The 20225-nt window shown below is 53.5% G+C and overlaps 1 protein-coding gene across 6 annotated transcripts in view; it reads right to left on the reverse strand.

The window, feature by feature from the left end:
• The window catches only part of Dock9 (dedicator of cytokinesis 9), a 203901-nt gene that overhangs the window by 3299 nt on the left and 180377 nt on the right, over positions 1-20225 (reverse strand). For 5 of the 6 annotated variants that reach the window (XM_055609845.1, XM_055609844.1, XM_055609842.1 and 2 more), the window contains exons 46-52: positions 13767-13889; positions 12957-13070; positions 11430-11576; positions 9377-9587; positions 4824-5014; positions 1374-1474; positions 468-606 (exon numbers count right to left, since the gene is read on the reverse strand). In XM_055609845.1, the coding sequence (XP_055465820.1) occupies positions 468-606; positions 1374-1474; positions 4824-5014; positions 9377-9587; positions 11430-11576; positions 12957-13070; positions 13767-13889 (1026 nt within the window). Of the gene's footprint in view, positions 1-467; positions 607-1373; positions 1475-4823; positions 5015-9376; positions 9588-11429; positions 11577-12318; positions 12355-12767; positions 12774-12956; positions 13071-13766; positions 13890-20225 lie in introns of all 6 variants that reach the window. The other variant, XM_055609847.1, reaches the window with a different exon arrangement.

The following is a 20225-nucleotide window of genomic DNA, read 5'->3' on the forward strand; positions in this document are numbered from 1 at the left end:
CAGCCATCAGCTCTGTTCTCTCAGGGGTGTGAGCAGGCCATGAGCTCCGATCTCTCAGGGTGTGAGCAGGCCGTGAGCTCTGCTCTCTCAGGGTATGAGCCAGCCATCAGCTCTGCTCTCTCAGGGGTGTGAGCAGGCCATGAGCTCCGATCTCTCAGGGTGTGAGCAGGCCGTGAGCTCTGCTCTCAGGGTGTGAGCAGGCAGTGATCTCCACTCTATCAGGGTGTGAGCAGCGGGTATGGGCTCTCTGCAGAGCCCAGGGCAGGCAAAGGCAAAGCCAAGGAGACAGAGAAAGATGGCGCCCGCCCAATCCTTCAGATGTCTGTGAGTGACCTCGGTTAGTGTAGCAGCCTAGCGTGTTACACTTTTCTTCAGAAACTGTAATTCTGGAAGGCTTGACTTACTAGGTGTATTTCAGAGCTCAACAGACCCCTTCCCACAAGCTACTCCAGCCAGTGTGGCCTTACCTGCTCACGCATGATGTCAGAGAGCTCCTTGGCCATCTCCCTGTAGTTGGCCTTCATCTCCTCCTGATACTCCAGCTGGTCCTCCTTGATCAGACGCTCATTCACTGCCAAAGCCTGGCCACACGCTTCAACAAATTGCCTGAGCGAGGTGAGGGGACAAAGGCATGGAGAGGGGGCCAGCGCAGCGGAAGCATGCCTCCGTCCTTCCCTCCCTCCCTCTCTCCCTCTCTCTGTCTCCACCACCACCACACAGCACGATGGAGTCACTCCTTGACACCCTCAAAAGTCCTCTGCTAAGTGTGGCCCCAGGGTGTGGCTACTGGTGAGTGGCGGTGTTTTGGAGGTGGGACCTAGTGGGAAGTCTTCAGGCTGTTGGTAACAGGCCTGTGAGGGCTGGGGGACTTCCTCATTTTCCTCTCCTTTGAGGCTAGGACATCAGTAGTGGGACCACAGCATCCTCCACTGGCCCCACACAGTCTCACAGAGTGTAACACCGTCTCTCTCCCACAGCCTCCCACAGTCTCCCACAGCCCCATAGTCTCCCACAGCCTCCCACAGCCCCACAGTCTCCCACAGCCTCCCACAGCCCCCCAGTCTCCCACAGCCTCACAGTCTCCCACAGCCCCACAGTCTCCCACAGCCCCACAGTCTCCTACAGCCTCCCACAGCCTCCCACAGCCCCACAGCCTCCCACAGCCTCCCACAGCCTCCCACAGCCCCACACAGCCCCACAGTCTCCCACAGCCCCACACTGTCTCACACAGTCTCACACAGCCCCACACAGCCCCACACAGCATGGGCCCCAGTCAGCCTTTTCTCTGTCAGGAAACTGCCTTGGCAGTTAGAGCAATGGAAAGCGGCCTTCCACACAGGAGTAACCTTCAGGAGAGATTCTCAGCGCGTTACCTGAAAACTTCCTTGAGCAGCTTCACCTTATTGTCCGGGTATCTTTTTGTGTTGCTGACATCGAGGAAAGCTCGGGCGTAAGCTAGGGGGCCAGCGTTGACCTGGGGAAAGAGCAAGGTTTGCTACTGTGTACGAAGAGAAATGGCCACCAGGATTTGTTTCTGTCAGTTGTCACACGCTCTAAACGCTGCTTACGCACCAGTCACAACCCCTGACCTTCATGTACATAAAGGCCAAGAAAAGAACCACAAACTGCGCTACATCATTCCACCCTGCTTGATCGTATCACATGAGCCATCTTCAGGGTCTCTCGATGCTTCATTTTCTGTAGAAGGAAGCAGTGCAGGGACATATGGCTGTTCTCAGATCAGCAAAACACCAGCGCCTGGGAGGGTTTTACACACACAAGTTTGTGCTCCCCTGTACTGAACTGTCAACCTGGTGAATTGGTGGGGAATGAACACACATGGCAGGGTTCTGGCGTGTGTGTGTGTGTGTGAAGGAGTGCGTGTGTGTGCTATGTGGGGTCCGCATCAGGCGCCTCCTCTATCCCTGGCCGCCTTTCCTTCCTTCCTCTGAGCAGATGTCTGGCTGACTAGGCTTCGTCTCCTGCGCAGTGAGCATGAGCCTGGCCCCCGCCTCCCTGTGCTGGGGTGCCCGAGGTGCTGGCCATCTGAAGGCAGCGTGTACTGGAGTGGCTTACGGGCTGAGCCACACTCCCGCCTCCCGCACCCGAGATACAAGCCAGAGCCTTGTTCATCTCATGGGACATCAGGCAGCCACAGGCCAACTGTCCTACTCGCTTCAGCCATGCCGTGCTGGAGACCGAAGATGGTCAGCTCCAGCGACCGCGCCACCACCAACTCCCAACCAACCACAGCAGTTCTCCGTGGTGACACCACACTATAGGAATGAGGAGAGGGCCAGATCCTGGGACAGGAAGGAGAGCACCCCAGGAGCCTCAGGAGTACCTGACCTCTTCTGGGAAGTCTGGCGGGCTGAGGAAGCAAAGGGGTAAGCAAGGGGGTAAGCTTCATGCTGTTGGCATGAAGCTCCGACTCATGAGGGCCACGGACAGTCTCAGAACCGAGCCAGGTGAGCTCATGGCAGCTGCGGGGAGCTGAGGGATCAGTGTCAGATGCAAGGCCTCCTTGACGGACAGCTAACTTCCCGTGAGTATGGCGGCCTCTGCACTAGGCTATGTGGAAGTCAAGCTGACATGGAGACAGCGCAAAGGCTGTGACAGGTAAAGAGACAACCAGTTTTAAACAGGCACAAAGGGCATGGCTGCTGGGACTACGCAGGGCACACATGGTGAGAGCAAGGAAAGCCACGCTACAGAGCCAGGGCCAACGGTGGCCCGGAGCTCTGGGAGACAGTGACTGGAATGCTGAACAAGAGCAACTCTCTTTGGCCTCCATTGTTACCTGCCTGGGCACCGACATGGGCATCCAGCGTTGTTTCTGCCTGCAGGTCGTTGTTTTATAAGCTGTTGGGGTTTTTATAAACTCTCCAGCGTCACCATCAAATGACACTACAGGCCTCACACTTTAGAGAGCACACCCTATCTGGCCTGCCCCTCTGCTGGCCTTCTGACAGAGGCTCTGTGCTCCAGGTCAAGTCATTGAGTGACATTTTAGTTACAGAAAATGTGGCTCTGGTGCTGTTCTATAGCTACGTTGCTGGAATGTTGATTCCTTCTCTAAGTGACTGAGGTTTAAGCCTGTAGGACATGAGGGAGGTGACCAGAAAGCTCTATAATACTTTTGTGGTCAATGCCACTTGCTTACAACTTATGAATCTTTATGTGAGCACCTGAGACAGAAACAGAGTCCCTGGAGCTGAGCTTACACAGTAGAAGTTCTGTGTAGCCTTCGCAGATGCACCATGCTTACACAAGAAATGGAGAAACCCTCGGGATACAGGAGAAGCCGACAAGAGCTTGAATTCTTTATACGCGCACAGAGTTGGTCACCTTAGGGAGCTGATTAGACTTGCCTGTTACCTAGGTAACTATCTGAAATAACTTTAAATGGCCCACAACACTCAGATGGGGGAAAACTTGAGAGAGGGTCTCAGGTTGCCCAAAGCAGCTTGAAACCAACCCTGTAACCGAGGATGACTGAAGCTCAGCTCTTTCTGCTTGACCTTCAGAGTGCCGGAACGTTAGGCCTGGCTTACCACAGCTACTTTACAGTCGGGGTCAAATCCAGGGCCCCTCAAATGCTTGGCAAACCTCTACAGCCTCTCTTCTTTGTTTTGCTTTGAGACAGGGTCTTACTATGTAGTACAGGCTGGCCTTAAGCCCACAGCAACACCCCGGCCGGAGAGGCAGAGACCACCAAATCCTGCCAGAAAAAGTATCTTCACCCCTCTGTGCCAGATACAGAACCAGTCCCAGCTGGATTGCAGAACTGAGTGTGAATAGTGAACAGGGAGGAAAACTCAGAGTGGACCCAGATGTCTAGGTATGAGCCCAGGCTGGCCTGGGTGTGGAGTCCAGGCTGCCCAGATATATGGCTCAGGTTACTCCCAACAGATTGCCCTGCCTCAGCCTCTCTTGGGTGCTGAGGTTACAGGTCACCCTTGAGCTATGCATGTCTCTAAAAGGACAATAAATTCATAAATAAAACTACCAGCCACTTCCTTGCCAAAATCCCAACAACGTGGTTGCCTAAAGTACAACCTGAAAAATGACAGAGCAACTCACACGCCAACACGAATGGGGACTTGCAGGGCCACCGCTAGGCGAAGGCTACAGGCAGCAAGAAAGCGAGAATCCACCTTTTCCGGGGCCAGCCCCCGACAGGCTACCCGCTCCATCCCAGGCAGCCCTAAACACACGCGCGGGCAACACGAAATGAACTTGGCAGGCCGTGTGTGTGCATGTGTGTGTAATAATTTAACAACTGGATATCATGAACCTGAGGAATGACAGGACGTGGGGGCTGGAGGGGAATGGTGTGAACACTGCAGTCATGTGTGAAATCCTCAAACCTGAATGAGTTAAAGTGTCAACAGTACAATCTGAATGAAGACGTCTGTTAACAACAACAAAAAGCTAGAGCAACAAACAAACGCATACCACGAACAGACAAAACTTAAGCTGCCTTTTCAGACAGTTTTCATGGGAGCTGGAGACCAGTGCTTCATAGGAAGCCTCCTGCTCTCCGTCTTTCTCGGGCTTTAAGGGTGTCTCGCCAACCAGGAGCCCAACCTTCTCCAAGTCACTGAAAAGCCAGGGTGCCATGAGGAGGGTACGATCTCCAGCAACAGCTCAGGGAGCTGCCATGCTGTGGGCGGCCGGGGAAGTGAAGCCGCCGCTCTCTCTGAGGATGGAACTGGGACTGCCTGCTGACCAGGCAGGTCACACAAGGGGACCCCACCCCCAGGCCCCGTGACTCACCTGGGTCACAGCTGAGGGCACCCTCCCCCAGGCCCTCGGCTCACCTGGACGCTCACGCTGCCCTGCAGTTTGAGCTGCAGCTTGATCATGTCCACTTCGCCGCAGGAGCACAGCTGGCGGAGCTCGGCCACCTTCTTGCTCATCTCGTCGATGGCCACCTCGATAGGGTTCAGGTCAGTGTGGTGCTGGTACATGACCGGGATCCGCTTCTTCACGTAGGGGAAGCAGTGTATCGCTGTGGAGGAGGGCCAGAGTTACGCCACAGGCCACGGCCGTGGGAAGTGATTATCAGGCCGACTTCACAGCTGGAAGCTCAGAGCTGGCCAGTGCCGTGTGGCTAGCACCCTTCGGAGCCGAGGCGGTGCCATCCTTTCTAATACTGGATGCTTAAGAGTTTATTTATTTCTAGTTTTATATGTATGAATGGGTTGCTTTCATGTATATCTGTGCACCGTGTGTGTGTGTGTGTGTGTGTGTGTGTGTGTTACCCAGGGAAGCCCAAAGAAGCCACTAGATCCTCTGGAACTGGAGTTACAGGTGCTGTGAGCCACAACACTGTGCTGGGAACCAAACCCGGGTCTTCTGGGGGCAGCCAGTGCCCAGCCACCAGGCTGGCTCTCAGCTGCTCGGCGCTGTGTTTAATGACAGGCATCTCATGAGGGAAACAGCTGGTGACTTGCTGTCCCTGAGCATTCGAAGTGTGTCTCTGAAAAAAAAATCTCTTTTATTACTCCCTGTTTATTTTCTTATCTATGAGTGCCCTAACCCTCCTTGGAAGTTGTGAGAGCCAAATGAATGGGATCAGGGTGGCTTCTAAAACACAAAAAGACAGTTTTGTGCAGACTAAAAAAAAAAAAAAAATAGTGCCATGGGATATCTTTGAGAAAATTCACTTTCTTCTGAAGAACAATGTTGAATCACGCGACAATTTTTTCTAAGATATCAATGAAAAACAAATCCATGAGAGTAAATTTCTAAGCAAAGCATTTCAGGAACCAAAACTCACAAATGATGAGAACTGCTGTGCCGATGGTGAAGGTGCTCTGAAACGCCCAGTGGCCAGAAATCCGTGAATATTACTATTTATCGCACTTTTTCCACTAAAAGGTAACGCCTTTATTTTTAACAAGATACCTGACCATATCAACACCAAGCTACTTGAATAAAAAAAAAAAAAAGGTAGGGCTGGAAAGACCAGCAGCTACACGGCGGCTCCCAAGCATGTGCGTGCGGCTCCAGCTCCAGGGGCTCCGGCGCACTCTGACCTCCTGGACCCAGCATGCACGTGGCACACATACGGTGAGGCCAAGTACTCACACACAGAGTGAAATATAAAATAGATCAAAACCTTTTGAGTCAATGTCAGGAACTCAGCGTTTAGCATCCCCATCTTGTGTCAGAAACACCTGCAATATTCTCATTTGCCACTAGAAATGCACATGTAACTTGAAAAGTTTATTTTTAACTGTGTGTGTGGCACGCGTGTACCTCCGTGCATACATGGAAGGCAGGGCACAACTCCTGGCATTGTTCTCTCCGGCCACCTGTGGGATCTGGGTCAAGCCCAGGTCATCAAGCCCACTCACACACGCTTCTACTCCCTCGCCCATCCTCCAGGCCAGTAGTCAGTTTTTGTGTTTGTGGAACAGGTTCTCACTCAGAGCCCTGGCTGTCCTGGAACTCACAGAGGCCTGCCTCTGCCTCTGTGCTGGGACTAAAGGCGTGTACCACCACGCCCTCTTCTTTTAAGCAGAGGATGAGGGAGGTTAGGGCTGAGTTCTTTAGTGAGGGTAGGCGTTTACTCAGGAAAGGCTCTCACACCTGACCAGGCCAGCTCCCATCCCGGCAGGGCTGGAAACAGATGTTGCCTCAGTGGTCACATCTTATTTTCAGAATTTTTTAGTCTGGGGATCCTGCCTGGAATTTCTTCCATGTCCTTGTGGCACGGCTTTTAGCTGGCAAGGTAGGGCTGACTAGTCCTCTTTGTACAAGGCCCCCCCCTCCAAGTAACTGAGCGCTGCTGCGGACCGCCAGGGAAGCCCTTCTGACGGTGGCTACCATGCACCACACAAAGGAGTTCCATTTGTGAGGAAGACGACACACCACGAGGTGTCCCAGCACTTGTGACGTCACCGTGAGGCGGCACTGTTACTTTAGAGGGAGAGCCAGCTCCAAGCTTGGTGTGCGAGGGGTCCACGAATCACCCGACTCTGCTCATAGCTGAGTCCTGCCCATCGCTTCTCGCATGGGGACAGACCCCAAGGTGCCAAAGGCAGCTTCGGGGAAATTACGCAGAAACCTGCAGGTCCCAGCGTCCTGGCATTCTTGCTGGCTTTTCCTGCTCCTTGCCCTCAGCACCCTGGCTCCTGCCCAGACACAGACTGGACACCCTCATCTCCTCAGGTCTCGACTCAAACGTCATGTTCTCGATGAGCTCTACCCCCTGCACCCCACAAAACTGCACCCCCCACAGGCCCTGCATTCCCTATCTCCTTGTCACCTGTCAGCAAGTGTGGCACGCTCTGACACCCACACTGACTGCTGTCTCCTGCTGAGGTGTGGCAGCACAGGCCACAGGCCTCGCTCTGGGCACAGACTCCCCTGCACACACTGGTGCTCAAGGACCACATGGCAGAAGAACGCAGCCCTGGGAGGTGGGCACGGGGGTGGTACCGAAGCAGGCCCGATGCATAGTAGTTACACATGGCCCCGGCGCTGTGTGTGCCCTTCGGGAAGACAGTGACTGTGCGTGTCAACTGTATGGCAGGCCGGGGGTGGGGTGGGGGGTAGGGGTAGGGGAGACAGTAAGCACAAGCTCGGTCTGGGTGTGGTGGGGGCAGGGCTGGAGGATGCGGGAACAGTGGCCGTGGAGGAAGGAACCGTCTGCCCAGGGAGAAGTGTCTAGTTTTCTCGGATGCCTGGACCACAGTCACCCACCCGGGAAGTGTGCAGAAGGGCAGGTACCTGTGAGCAGATGTCAGGGAAGGCCAGGGCTCCTCCACAACCCGTGAGGCCAAAGGTCAGGCCTGCAGCAACACAGTGGAAGGCCCCGAAGCCCAATCACTGGAAGACGCTGGTGCAAAGTCCCCAACAGCGCTGCTGCGTTTAAAGGCTGCCAAGGCGCGAACATGCGTGCACAAGAAAGTGCTCTCTGGCTCTGCTCACTTGGTTAGCCACCTTCGCACACCTCACGGTGTCTCTGGGCAAACCCCACTGTTCCCGGGGGGCCTCATCTGGCACCCTTTCTGCCCTCATCAACCCTGGAAGAGTTCAGTGGCGGTGGGACCTGGCCCCAAAGCTCCTTTCCCTCCTGTGTGTACTTCACACGATTACCGAACACGATGAGGAGGTCTGGCAGGGTCTAAGGTCACACAGTGGGGCAGTGAGTGGCCCAGGTCTCCAAGGCCCAGGCCAGGCCCCTGTTTGCTCGGCTGTGGGTGTGTGGCTATTCTCAGAACCCACAGGGCTGTCTCTGCCCTGCCCCTTCCAAAGCCACTGCTCTTTGTCCTCCCACTCTTTATCTAATCTACGAGGCTCTGTAACGAACCTGAACCCTAACCCGGAAGAGCATGGGCCTCGGAAGAACACCCTGTTACAAATCTAACTGGTATGCCGCCTCGACAAGATTCCCGATAGAAGAGGAGCACCCAGCTCAGCACTGAGCTGTCTCCTCCTACAGCAACGCTTCCTCCCCTGAGCGTGTGCCCTGGGCCTCCTGGTGCACTGTGGGCACAGAAGCATAGGCCATCTCTAGTTTCTGATTCAGCAGATCGGGGGAGAGGCAGAGCCTGGGAATCTGCAGTTCAAATTCCCAAGGGCAGCTGACCCTGGCGGCTCTGGAGCCAACTCTGAGAGATGCTGACTTAAGAAATCAAAAGTGAGGTTCTTATCGATGTACAGATAACGTGGAAAATGGCAACCACAGCTCCAGGGTGAACTCAGGTGTGCGCTAGGGGAAGCGCGCTTGCCGAGAGACCCCACTCAGGAGTGCAATGTGGCTAATGCTCCCACATTTTCCTAAAAGGAAGGGCAGGGAAACGTAAAAATGCACGCTGTGTGTGTTTAAAACCTCTAACTCATTTCTCTCAGAGAAATCATAAAAACAGTCTGTATGGCGTCATCTTGAGTTTGTTTTTACTTTAATTCTACTTTGATCATGCACTCGTGTGTGTGTGTGTGTGTGTGTGTGTGTGTGTGTGTGTGTGTGTGTACACGGCCACATCTGTACCTGATGAGGCCAGATTAGGGTGTGAGACTGTGGAGAGGGGGTTACAGGCAAATGCAGCAGCCTTCGGAGGATGCTGGGACCCGCTGGGCTAGTCCCCCACCGGAGGTCCCCGACCTCCGCTCATCAGGGTGTCTTTACGTGTGCGCCCCGCCTGTCTGTGTGCGCCCCGTCTGTCTGTGACCTTGTGCATGCCCCGGAGAAAGCCAGAAGAGGGTGTCACGTCCCCTTGGCCCTGAGACTGGTTGCAGATGTGTGTAGCCGTCACGTGGGTGCCGGGACTGAACTGGGGGCTCGTGGAAGAACGGAAGGCGCTGTGGGCCACTAGGCCCCCGCCGGCCAGCCCCTCCCCCGCTGGTCGGGGCAGCTCACCCGTCAGGACCGTGCGCCGCTTGCACTGCTCCTCCACGCCGCCCTGCCTCTTGCCCGCCTGCGTGAAGGGCATCTCAAACACGAAGCGCCGGATATTGTGGCACCGCTCGAAGTCTGTCTTCCTCTCCTGCAGCTCCTTCTCATCGAAGAATGGGGTCACGTGTGTCACCTGGATGTAAGCAAACCTGGAGTCCAGGTCCTTCGGGTTGACCTTTAACAACGAGAACACGTCAGGCGCCGCCTGGGTCTTCCTGCCCACACTCCTGCCCAGAAAACCTCGTTTGCTAACGAGGAAACTTAGGAGGTCGGACAAGGTAGCAGAAGAGCGTGCCCACCACCAGGGTCAACACTGCTACCCCACTGCCGTTTCCGACGAGACTCACATTCACACACGCTCACACACGTGCAGGCAGTTCTTAAGCTGATTCTGAGGTTAGCAAACGAGGTAACGGGCTTCACCCTAACACCTCCACCCGCGTTCACTACACCTTGCTTTCTGACTCTCATGAGCGCGCGCGCACACACACACACGCCTCCCACGCTTTAAAGGGAACAGCACACACATGACGCACTACCCACTTCTCCTAAAACCGAGCACTTTTCTCTATAAACACAGTGCACCGTACTACTCAGCAACAATTCTATTCGGGCCACCTACTTCCCCACAGTGCCAGCCAGCCGGCCGGCCAGGGCCTAAGCCACGATCACGCTTCCCGTTCCCGCGTCTCTGTCTGCCTGCCCTCGCTCCTCCCTCCGTCCCTCTCCCTCCTCCCTTCCTTCCCTCCCTCCCCACCCTCCTTGTTTTCAATAGGGTAAGCGAGTGTGGCTTTGAGCCCCTGACCTGTGTCCACGTCCTAAGTGATGGGACTATAGAGAAAGTCTCTGCCCAGGCTTGCCTCCTTACTCTTGATCACTTCTTTTCCATCATACTGAGGAAACCCTGGCAGTTTTCTCGCTCAGGGTCCACCCCCTGCCTTCGTCTAGATTTCTCCATTTTAATTTTTGTTTGTTTTTAAACCACTTTAATCCTCTTGGATAGTAAAAAGATTTATTTTTAAAATGAGGATCAAATGTTAGGCCCTAACATTATTATTAATTGGTTGTCAGATCAAATGAGACACTGACAGCTGCAGAAGAATCCATTTACCATAAGTGCAGAGTAACCTAATTGACGGTTAGGCAGTGGCTTCCTTCAGAGGAAGGCAGCACAGGGACACTTCCTCCAGCACATCATGACAGCAGGTGGTCCCTGTCTGACATACAGTGGGAAACTAAACAGGCGTGTTCCTCAGAGAGACAAAAATGGACTCACATTAGTGAGGCAAATCAATTTTGCAAATTCTACTTAACCTAGAGCAATAAAATGGCCATGGAAGTATTGGCTTGCAGAGTGCTCGGGGCAGACAAATGTACTCTTACTGTTCTGCGCACGCTTAGAAAAAGACAGAGAAGTCAGCCTAGTGCAGAAGGTTAAAAACACACACAAAAACCCACAGAACTTTACCATAATTCATTTGTACGTGTGTGTGTGCGTGTGTGTGTGTGTGTGTGTGTGTCACTGCGCATGCATGTAGAGCACTGGAGAAGGGCCTTGCTAAGAAGCTGTTCTCCCTCCTCAGTCTGTCTGAGTGTCGGCCACCAGGGGCGAGGTAAGCCTCAGAGCCCGGTGAAGAGGGCACACACAGCCATGCCCTCAGGGGGTTAATGATGAGGGCAACCAGGGCACTTTTGTTCCTGGGATTCTGGACACAAGGCCTCACTACTTAGCATAGGTTGGTTTGAAAGTTGTGATCCTCCTGCCTCAGCCTCCAAAGCGCTGGCTCCATCCCCTCTGACTGACAACGCCTTGACAATTATGCCAGAAAGATTTCCTCAGTGTTAAGCACGTCATGAAAAGCACAGACAGGCGACTGGCAGGGGAAGAAAACACAGCTGGCCCTCCAGAACAACTCTCCTACACCCTCCCCTTTCACATCTGTGAGCACACACTCTTTCTACAGCCCATCACAGACAACATAAACATTCCTACGCAGCTTGTCAGACAGCAGAGTACCTTGCCAGAATCCTGTATCATTTTGACGTTTTCAGGACCAAATTTGTCCGAGTAGAGCTTCAGGAGCCTCTGAGAAATCTCCGACAGAGGCGTAAGCTTGGGCTCTTTGTAGATGTATTCCTTCCCATCCTCGTCTTCGAAGAACCCCTGTGAGGAGGGCACAGTCAGAGGTGCCCGAGTGTGCCCAGGCCGACCACAACAGTGAAAAACAGAAACACGAAAGCGATGGGAAAAGTGATTCAAAGGAAAAGCCCGCTTAAGCAGGCCGTTCAAGGAAGGAAAGGGTTCTAATGTCAAGTCAAGGTACAAAGAAGGAAACAAAAGCGCAAACTTAGGCAGGCCATGAAGTGTTGGTGAAATGGAGGCTTCAGGGTCTGAGGAGCCTGATGAGTTAATCCTGTTTCACATCCCCACGTGGCCGGGCGCACAGAGAAGTGACCAGTGTGCGACAGACACACCAGGACACACACGAGGTCCAGAGTGGTTTGAGCACAAAGGACATAGGTTTGAGTGAGACTGATTGTGCGTTAGTGCTGAAGAGACCAGCGCAGGCCGACAGCACTGAATGGAAAGCTTTACGGAAACCAGCCGCGATGGGCAGGGCACAATCACGGGCGCCACAGGGTTAAGATCGCATGGGAAGTGAAAAAGGCCAAAAGTTAAAATGTCCTGATTGGGGGGTTAATATTTGAAAATAATGCTCAACAAGTTTCTTATCTAAAGTCAAAGGAGAAAAATGGTATAAAAATACAACATATGTAAAAAAAATAATAAAACAACAAGCCAGGCTGACGTGAAACACACAGAAACACACACACACGCGCGTCGCATCACGCCAGGGTGCAGGGTGGCCGCTTTACTGGCGTTCTGCTGTAGAAGCATTAGTTACCTCCACATCTGTCTCACTGTCTGTAAACTGGTATTGCTATAGTTATGAAAGACAACAACAATAAATTGAAGGTTATAAAGTGCATACAGGAAGATCACACACCCTCCATAAATGGATGAGAATCTAGTCCATTTGCTAACGTTAGAGCCCGAGCTAACACTGAAGCTTAGATGGCCCCTCCGACACGGCTGCCCAAGTGCCACAATGGTAACTACTTGGGCAGACTGATACACAGGCACAAAAGACGTCTTAATTGTGGTTTAGAACATGCAATGCTGATGTCTAAGGGAACTGATGGTTTCTGTAAATGGAATAAAATGTTAATTTTTTCTTTGGAGTTTGAAATGACTAGATAGGATACATACATACAAGACTTGAAAAGGAACTTGCAAACTGCACCGGAAGAACAAAAGACGACCCTAAGAATGCCGAATGGAGGAGGAACTTACCGCTGCCTTAAGTAATAAAGGAAAGATAGGAAGAAAGGGAAAAAAGTAGAGTTTACCATGGAGGAAGATAAGAGCCACAGCACAAATGACAAATTCATCATACAGCATTTCTGTGGAGAACGCCCCCCCTGCACCCCTCTAGAGAAGGAAGCACAGGCTCGGGCAGCCCACGGGAGGCAGGAGGCTCACCTGTCCAAAGAAGGCCACTCGGAAGTAGGTGCCCAGGAGCCTGCGGCCCGAGTGCATGACCTCAGTCACTTTGCTGTAGGCGCGATGCAGCGTGTCGTACAGGTGGGCCAGCCTCTGCAGGGCAGAACGAACACAGCTCTTAAACAACACGATGGCGCAGCCGAAAGCACTCACTGGGAGGACTCAGGCGTGTGCATGTGCACAGGCGTGTGCGCAGGCACTGGAGTGTGCGTGTGCTGTGTGCAGCCAGAGGACAGGCCCGGGTGGTCGTCCTCTGGCCTCGTCCACCTTTAGTTTTAGAGATGGGGGTCTCGCTGGCTCAGACCTTGTCAAGCAGGGTGGCCGGCCAGTGTGCCCTTGGAGTTCCCTCCCGGCTCTCCAGCACTGGCAATATAAGCCTGTGTCCACAACCAGCTTTTTCACCAGGGTTCTGGGCACCGGACCCAGGTCCAAGGCTTTAAGGCAAACACGGAACTATCCTCGGTCCCGGGAATCTGTTTTGGCTGTGTGTGTCACAGTGATCACGTCTGGGTTGTGGCCTTTTCTATATGAAACGGATGCTGGGAGCACACTCCACAGTCTGCTTCCAGACTGACGTGAGGCGGCGGAGACAACCTCCGCTGTTCAGCACGCTCTGCCACTCACACGCTTGGGGGCAAGAGCCCGGAAATCACAGAACTCTGTCTGGGGAACCCTTCCTAAAGGTCAGTGTTGGGGTGGGACACGGGTGTCCGCCCCGGTGGGGCAGGGCCACCGGGCATCACTGCTTCCCCGAGTTGGGGCACGCCAGCACAGCAGATGGCGACGTACCTCAAAATCCCTCCGCTTCTCATAGATGGGGATGATGAGCTTGTAGATGTCCGCGATCAGCTCATAGCGCTCGGCCTTCCACAGCCCGTCCGCACACTGCTCCAGCAGCTCCATCAGGACGTCCTGGGCAGAGGGGGCAGGGCCGGGAGGTCACGGAGAGCCGCCTCCGTGCTGGCGTGGGCGTGCTGCTCCAGGGGAACTTACAGCACTAGCTCCACCATCGTGGCGACTCAGGCCACCAAGTTCCTTGAGGGGCTGTTTCCACCCCAGATCATGTTTATATACAAAACTACAGAGGTGTCAAAGCCGGGCCAAGGAGTTAAGGCAGGTCTGTCCAGCACCACGTAGGACAATTCATGGCTGTCTGCGCCTGTTGCTCTGGGGAGCCTGACGCCCCCTCCTGGCCTCTGTGGGCACTGCATGCTCATGATACACATACAATAAAACTTTTCAGAAAGTTCCAGAAAGCTGATGCTGGCCGACTCCATGGCTCTCAGCTCCTGTCACTAGTTCTCTTTTTAGAAACACAACTTGGAAATGTCTCTTTCTGATGAACAAACAGACAGCAGAGTCCCCGAGCAAGACTAATGTCCAACTAATGTTGTGAGGTGGTCCAGCATGGTGGATGTGGGGCTGAGGACCGTTTCCTTTCTTTGGCAATTTCTTGCTACAGCGGTTTGCACAGCCCTCCACTTTCTGCAGAGCTCCTGGGCTCCGGACGTGACCCTGCCTATGGCTTATATATGCTAATCACCATGGAGCTTTTTCTTAGCGACAGCCTCATCATCATTGTGCCATGACGGGTCCACTTGAGGCTTCCATCCTGCAACACTGGGATGGACATGTGGACAGAAGGCAGCATGTGAAGGGTGAAGAGCCGGCTTCTGCCCAACCCCAACTTCTGCCCTTGGCATCGAAAGGTAAACATATTTGTCTCTTCTCTAATACTGGAATTGGAAGGCAGCGTCTATTTTTAAAAATACACTTTTTTAATTCTTTGTGAATTTCACATCATGCACCCCAGCCCCACTCTTTTCCCCGTCCCTTCAGATCTGCCCTTCACCCACAAACCAAAACAAACAGTGTGTCCCACAGCACTCGTCTGTCCACGCATGTTCACTTGCAGATGCTCACTGCAGCGAGTCACCGGTCTGGTTCTCTGCACTGTAGTGCTGGGTCCTCACCGGCCTCCTCTCGGGTCCCCTGTCCTTTCCGGTGTCACGGGGCCGCAGCTTTGCATCTACAGGACCGGCCCCTCAAGCACTCGGGCCCTTCACAGATGGCTAACTCGGGGGTGGGACAACTCAGAGCGCCGGATCTGGGCCTGGGCGGTACGCTGCCCGCCGGCTCTCGCACGCACACACCCCCAGACCGAGCTCTCCAGACCAGGCCAGCTAGCTCAACCATGCTACAGCGGACAAGGGCAGGGGCAGCTCTTCCACTCTCCTGCCCTCGGGGCTGGCTCGCCTGTGCCTTTGTCATCAGGGCCAGCGCTCCTGTGCTGCCGCAGCAGAGCTGAGGTGCAGACCTGACCTCCCAAGTGCAGCAGCCAGGGAGGGGCAGGGCTGGCTCATGACCTTGGGCAGTGCTCCTGCCGGCCACAGGTGGGAGGGCTGTGGGGGAGGGTCCTTTTTTAAATTGCTTTGTTCTGAGGCAGCTCGTGCGTCCCAGGCTGGACTCTCGGTTTTACAGGGTGTGGAAGACTGAACACCGGGCTTCACTTGGCCAGGACGCACGCACTGTCTAACCCATGTCTTGCCCTCCCCCCTCCTTCTTATTGTCTCTTCCAGAATGTCATAGTGTTTCCATTCTTAGGAAACATTCACTACCTCCAAAGCCTCCAAGTCTACAGAACCAGCCTGCAGATGATCCCGAATAATCAAAGCTACTTACCTCCCATGCCAGGTTTACGACACACATCATAAAACTGTCATCCATGGGACTGAACCCCACACTGCCAGCACCCATAAAAAGGCACGACAGTTGTCTCAGCCTTTAGTGTAGCTCTCATTAAAGCCAGATGTGCACAGTAACTACCACAACAGATGTAGAGAACCCAGAGAACCTTCCAGAGGGTGTCCCCCCCCTTTGCATTTATGTTATAAAGATGTCTATCTTGCTTTTATTTCTAGGCTTTTCTAACGGACAGTCTAGCACACTAAACATGCCAGATATTTCTTCATGTTCCTCTGCTTATAAAAAAGCTAAAAGAGAAAGCATAAATCTAAAGCTTGTAGAATTTTAGAGACACAGTCACACTCACATTAAATAAAACATTCTGTTGTAAAATAAACAGAATGGTTTTGGGTTTCCCCCTTGTCGCTGATGGGCAGATCAGTGAGAGGGAGCCCTTCAGAACACTGTGAAGTCTAGATTCTGGATGTTAATGCAGAAGCCAGTGAAAGAAGTTTCTCGCATTTCAAACATTACTTTCTATTTTATTAATCTTGCTTAATAAAATCTTCCTTCTCCCAGGGTACACACTAGTTCACAGCACCTGACACACAGGTAGAACGAGCGGGTCTAGAAGCAGGCTTGCATTTTTCTCAGTGATGGCAGCAGCGCCGGGCGCTCGGAACTCCTCCGTGTGGGAGAGATTTACCAGAGCCTTGCATTTCTCCCAAGTCTCAGGTCAGGCTCACCACCCACGGGCATTCATGCACTGCGCCTCAGTGTTCCAGGGGAGCACAGAGCAGACCGAAGGAGTCCTAGGAAACCCAGTCCCCCAAGGGGACGGCAGTACTGTGGCCAGGGTACTCACCAGCATGGAACTTTATTTTCACACTATTCTACGGTGTAACATTTGGTCCCTTGTATTCTAACATCCAGGCTTACCACAAATGTAATTTTTTTTGTGAAAAAATATAGTTGGTTTTCCTAGCTGCGACAGCCACACTATGAACAAATATATAGTGATGGCGCCTGCGCACACCAGCAGGGCACTAGGGAACTTTCACACTGTGCCTTAGCAGCTGTAGTATAAGGAAAGTCAGAAGTAGATTGTTTTGTCAGGCAATTCCTCACAGTACAAGTCTCCAGGGTGAGCTCGGCCTGCACTACAGAAGGCAGCTGTGGCTGAGAGAAAGGCCGGCACTCCTCAGCAGCTCCTGACGCGGCTCCCCTCTCCCAGCGGAGCCTGCCCCCTTACCTCTGGCTGAAGGGACAGACAGACAGGTAGTGCGGCAGCGCTCACGCTCACGCTCCACAGGCTCCTCCCAAGTCCGCCAGAGTCCTGTATCCTTGCCCTCCTCCCTGCCCTCTCCCCTCCCAGATGCCCACCTGTTCTCTCCTGAAGGCAGGCAAGGCCTCCTCTGCTGCGCTCACTCTACTGCCCGCTCTCTAAGCTATACCCCTGGCTACCCCTCCTGCCCACCTGCCCTCCCTCCTCACTTTCCCTCTATCCTCCCCCTCCCCCCTTCTCTCCCCCCCCCCCCCCTCCCATTTCTCTCCCCCCTCCCCCCCCCCCCCCCCCCCCTTTTTTTCCCCCCCCCCCCCACTCTCACACCTCCTCTTTACTTCTCATGATCTGACTCCCTGCTGGCTCCACTATCCCTCCCTCCCCCACTTCTCAAGCCCTGGCACATCCAGTCTGATTCTGCTCTGGACTCTTCCAGATGCCTCTAGCCATTCTCTCTCAATAAACCTTCCCACACCACGGAGCAGCCATGCCGAGGCTTCGTTCTGTGCCTCCAAGAATACAGGTTTGAGACAGGAATTCGTCCCGTCTCGTGCCTGCCCTCTTGGATTCAGTACTTTCTTGTGCTGGGGCTGCAGACACCATAAGAACCTAGAACGACTTTATGTGACATTACAAAGAGTTGGAAACTTTCTCAAAGAGTTAAAAAGTTGAAGGGATTGGAGTTTCCATCCACCTCTCCCCCCCCCCCCCCACAGGAGCATCCTCGACACCACGCTTACAAAAATCTACTCGAGCCAGGTCTTCGTACCTAGTAATCGCTCAGCGGATATTTTTTTTTAACCAGATATGGGAAGTGTGTTTTCAATGGTGTTGTGGTAAGGGCTCCTGGCTCGTGGGGCAGTGTGGACGGTGGCAGACGTTTTAGGAGTGGGGACGTAGATGGAGGAGGCAGGCCAGAGGTGGGAGTTTCCCATACACTGCCACGCGCTGTTTGTAGCCAGCTGAAAGCAGCCTCCCTGTCTACTTCAGGTGACCTCCAGAAGAGCCCTGGGGGGGGGCTGCTCCCCATAGCAAGAAGAAACGGGACGAGCAAAGAGCTAAGAACACTGGAACTAAGCCATTTCCACCGGAAGTTCCTCTTGTTTTATCCCTGGGGAGAACGCCGGGGTGGGAAACAGAATCTCTGTGTGGAGGAGGCTCTGCCAGGCCGGAAAGCTCGCAGCCAGGAAGCCAGCACGGCGGTTCCAGCGGGCTTCCGTGGGCATTTCTGCCGGACGCTGCGGTTGCTGATTTGCTCTGACTTTTGCAGGCTCTCCTCACTGGATACTCGCAAATGTTTTTGCTGAATGTTGTAAGTGCCGGATCTGGTGACGTGCAGTTCTGGATAGGCTGTTTCTGCCATTTGTCCTTTACTCTTGTTTGCCACAAAAATGCACACAAAACCCAAAGGCCATCCTCTGGAGGGACACAGGGTGTACCGGTAAGGCCGGATGCTGGCCCCTTGCTCTCTCTCACTCCCAACTACCATCAGGTGAGCGCCCTGCCACCATATCTTCTGCCACAACTATCCCACCCCACTGCCGCAGAAACAGCGGAGCCGCGAGAGCACAACCCGAAGCCTCTGAAATGACGGGCAATCTCCCCCCTTCTGAACGGCTTCCTCGGGAATGTGTCCTAGAGACATTACGAGCCGAGCCGACGGAAACAGATGGCTTTGTTAGGATGTGGGGAGAGGGAGCCGTGCGGGCACGCACAAGCATTCTCCGCAGACACAGCACCAGCAGGGAGAGAAGCGGCACAGAAGCACGTCCTGCTCCGTGTGGGAGACAGACTTGAGATGGAAGCAAGCGCTCGATAAAGACTCAGAGTGAGTCAGGAATTCAGAGGAGCGTGTCCATCCAGACAGACACGGGGGGGGGGGGGGGACAGGACGACACAAGCTAAGTCACCTGGAAAGAAAAGATTGAGAGAAGGCCTCCACCAGACAGGCCTGTGAGGCCTTTTCTTGGTTAATGACCAGTATGGGAGGGCCCGTGGTAAGAGCTGGCAGCCAGGACAAGTGGTCCTGCCCAAGGCAGGCCAGGTGAGCAGGCTGGGAAAGCAGCACCCCTCTATGGCTTGTTCCTGCCCTGGCGTATAATCTTGTCAAGTGTTCTAAGTGGAAAATTAAGACTTAAGTACAGTTTTCCTCTGGCTTAGTCAACCTAGACAAAGGAGAAGGTTTTAAAAACTGCAGCCTGGATTTAAAAGGTATATGCTGATGTAGGATATGGAGGTACATATAGTCAGATCTAGACAAGTTCAGTAGAGAACATTGTTAATATTTGGCAGAAAAAGATGGAGTTCAACTGGGGAGACTTCCTGGACAGCTAGGAATGGCAAAGTCTGACCAACACATAGATCAGCAGCTGATGCAGAATATCACCAGCACACGCGGACTTTGACCAGATTACATCCCACTGAACAGGGTTCTATCCTCTATTCTAGCTCAGGCGCCACTCAGGATCTGCAGCCTCTCGGCCCAAATGCGCCTCTTACTGTAAAGAAATGGCAATATTCACTACAGAAAGAATTTATACAGGTTTTCTCAACAACAAACTAAAAGCAAACAAAACAAACCTAGGGTCTAGGCTCAGAGGTGAAGAGTACTAGCTGCTCTTTCAGAGGACCTGGGTTCAAGTCCTGGCACCCACATGGCGGCTCACCACTGTGTAATTGCTGTGCCACGGATCCACGTGTTGCACAGGCGCACACATGGGCGAGATACCCACATGTAATACTAAACACACAGGCATCTGTGAGAAAATGTTCAACTAGTGCTAATTCTAAACCTGGACAGTCAGAGCCGTGTCACGACGTGACAAGGCCTTGGAGAGAAGTTAGAGGCAGCACTCTGTTAGTTTGACAGACCATATATGTCAACATAAATTATAAGGGTCATAAACTGAGACGCAGTAACCACACACCGGAGCCTATGAGTCTCAGCAGGAATCCCGTCCACTCCCCGTCGCAGTCCCTGTCCCGGGAAAGCACTGGAACCCAGACCCAGCGACAGGAACAGCCCTGAAGTGCCAGGCAGGTGCCCTCGCTCCCACCTTGGACAAACACACACTGTGCTACCTCTCAGGTGTGCACAGGACCCGGCTGGGAAGGCTGGTGTGGACACTGCACTCCACAGAGCACACACCTGACCCCAGGAAGCTCAAACCACAATCAGCCTCACTCAGGGTGGTGAGCCAACTTAACGGAGGATCGTGAGCACCTGTCTACAGAACAGCACACTGACGGTGTGCACACACCTGTCTACAGGACAGCACACT

Source organism: Psammomys obesus, unplaced genomic scaffold (assembly GCF_907164565.1).
Source record: "Psammomys obesus unplaced genomic scaffold, mPsaObe1.curated_primary_1811, whole genome shotgun sequence".
NCBI lineage: Eukaryota > Metazoa > Chordata > Mammalia > Rodentia > Muridae > Psammomys > Psammomys obesus.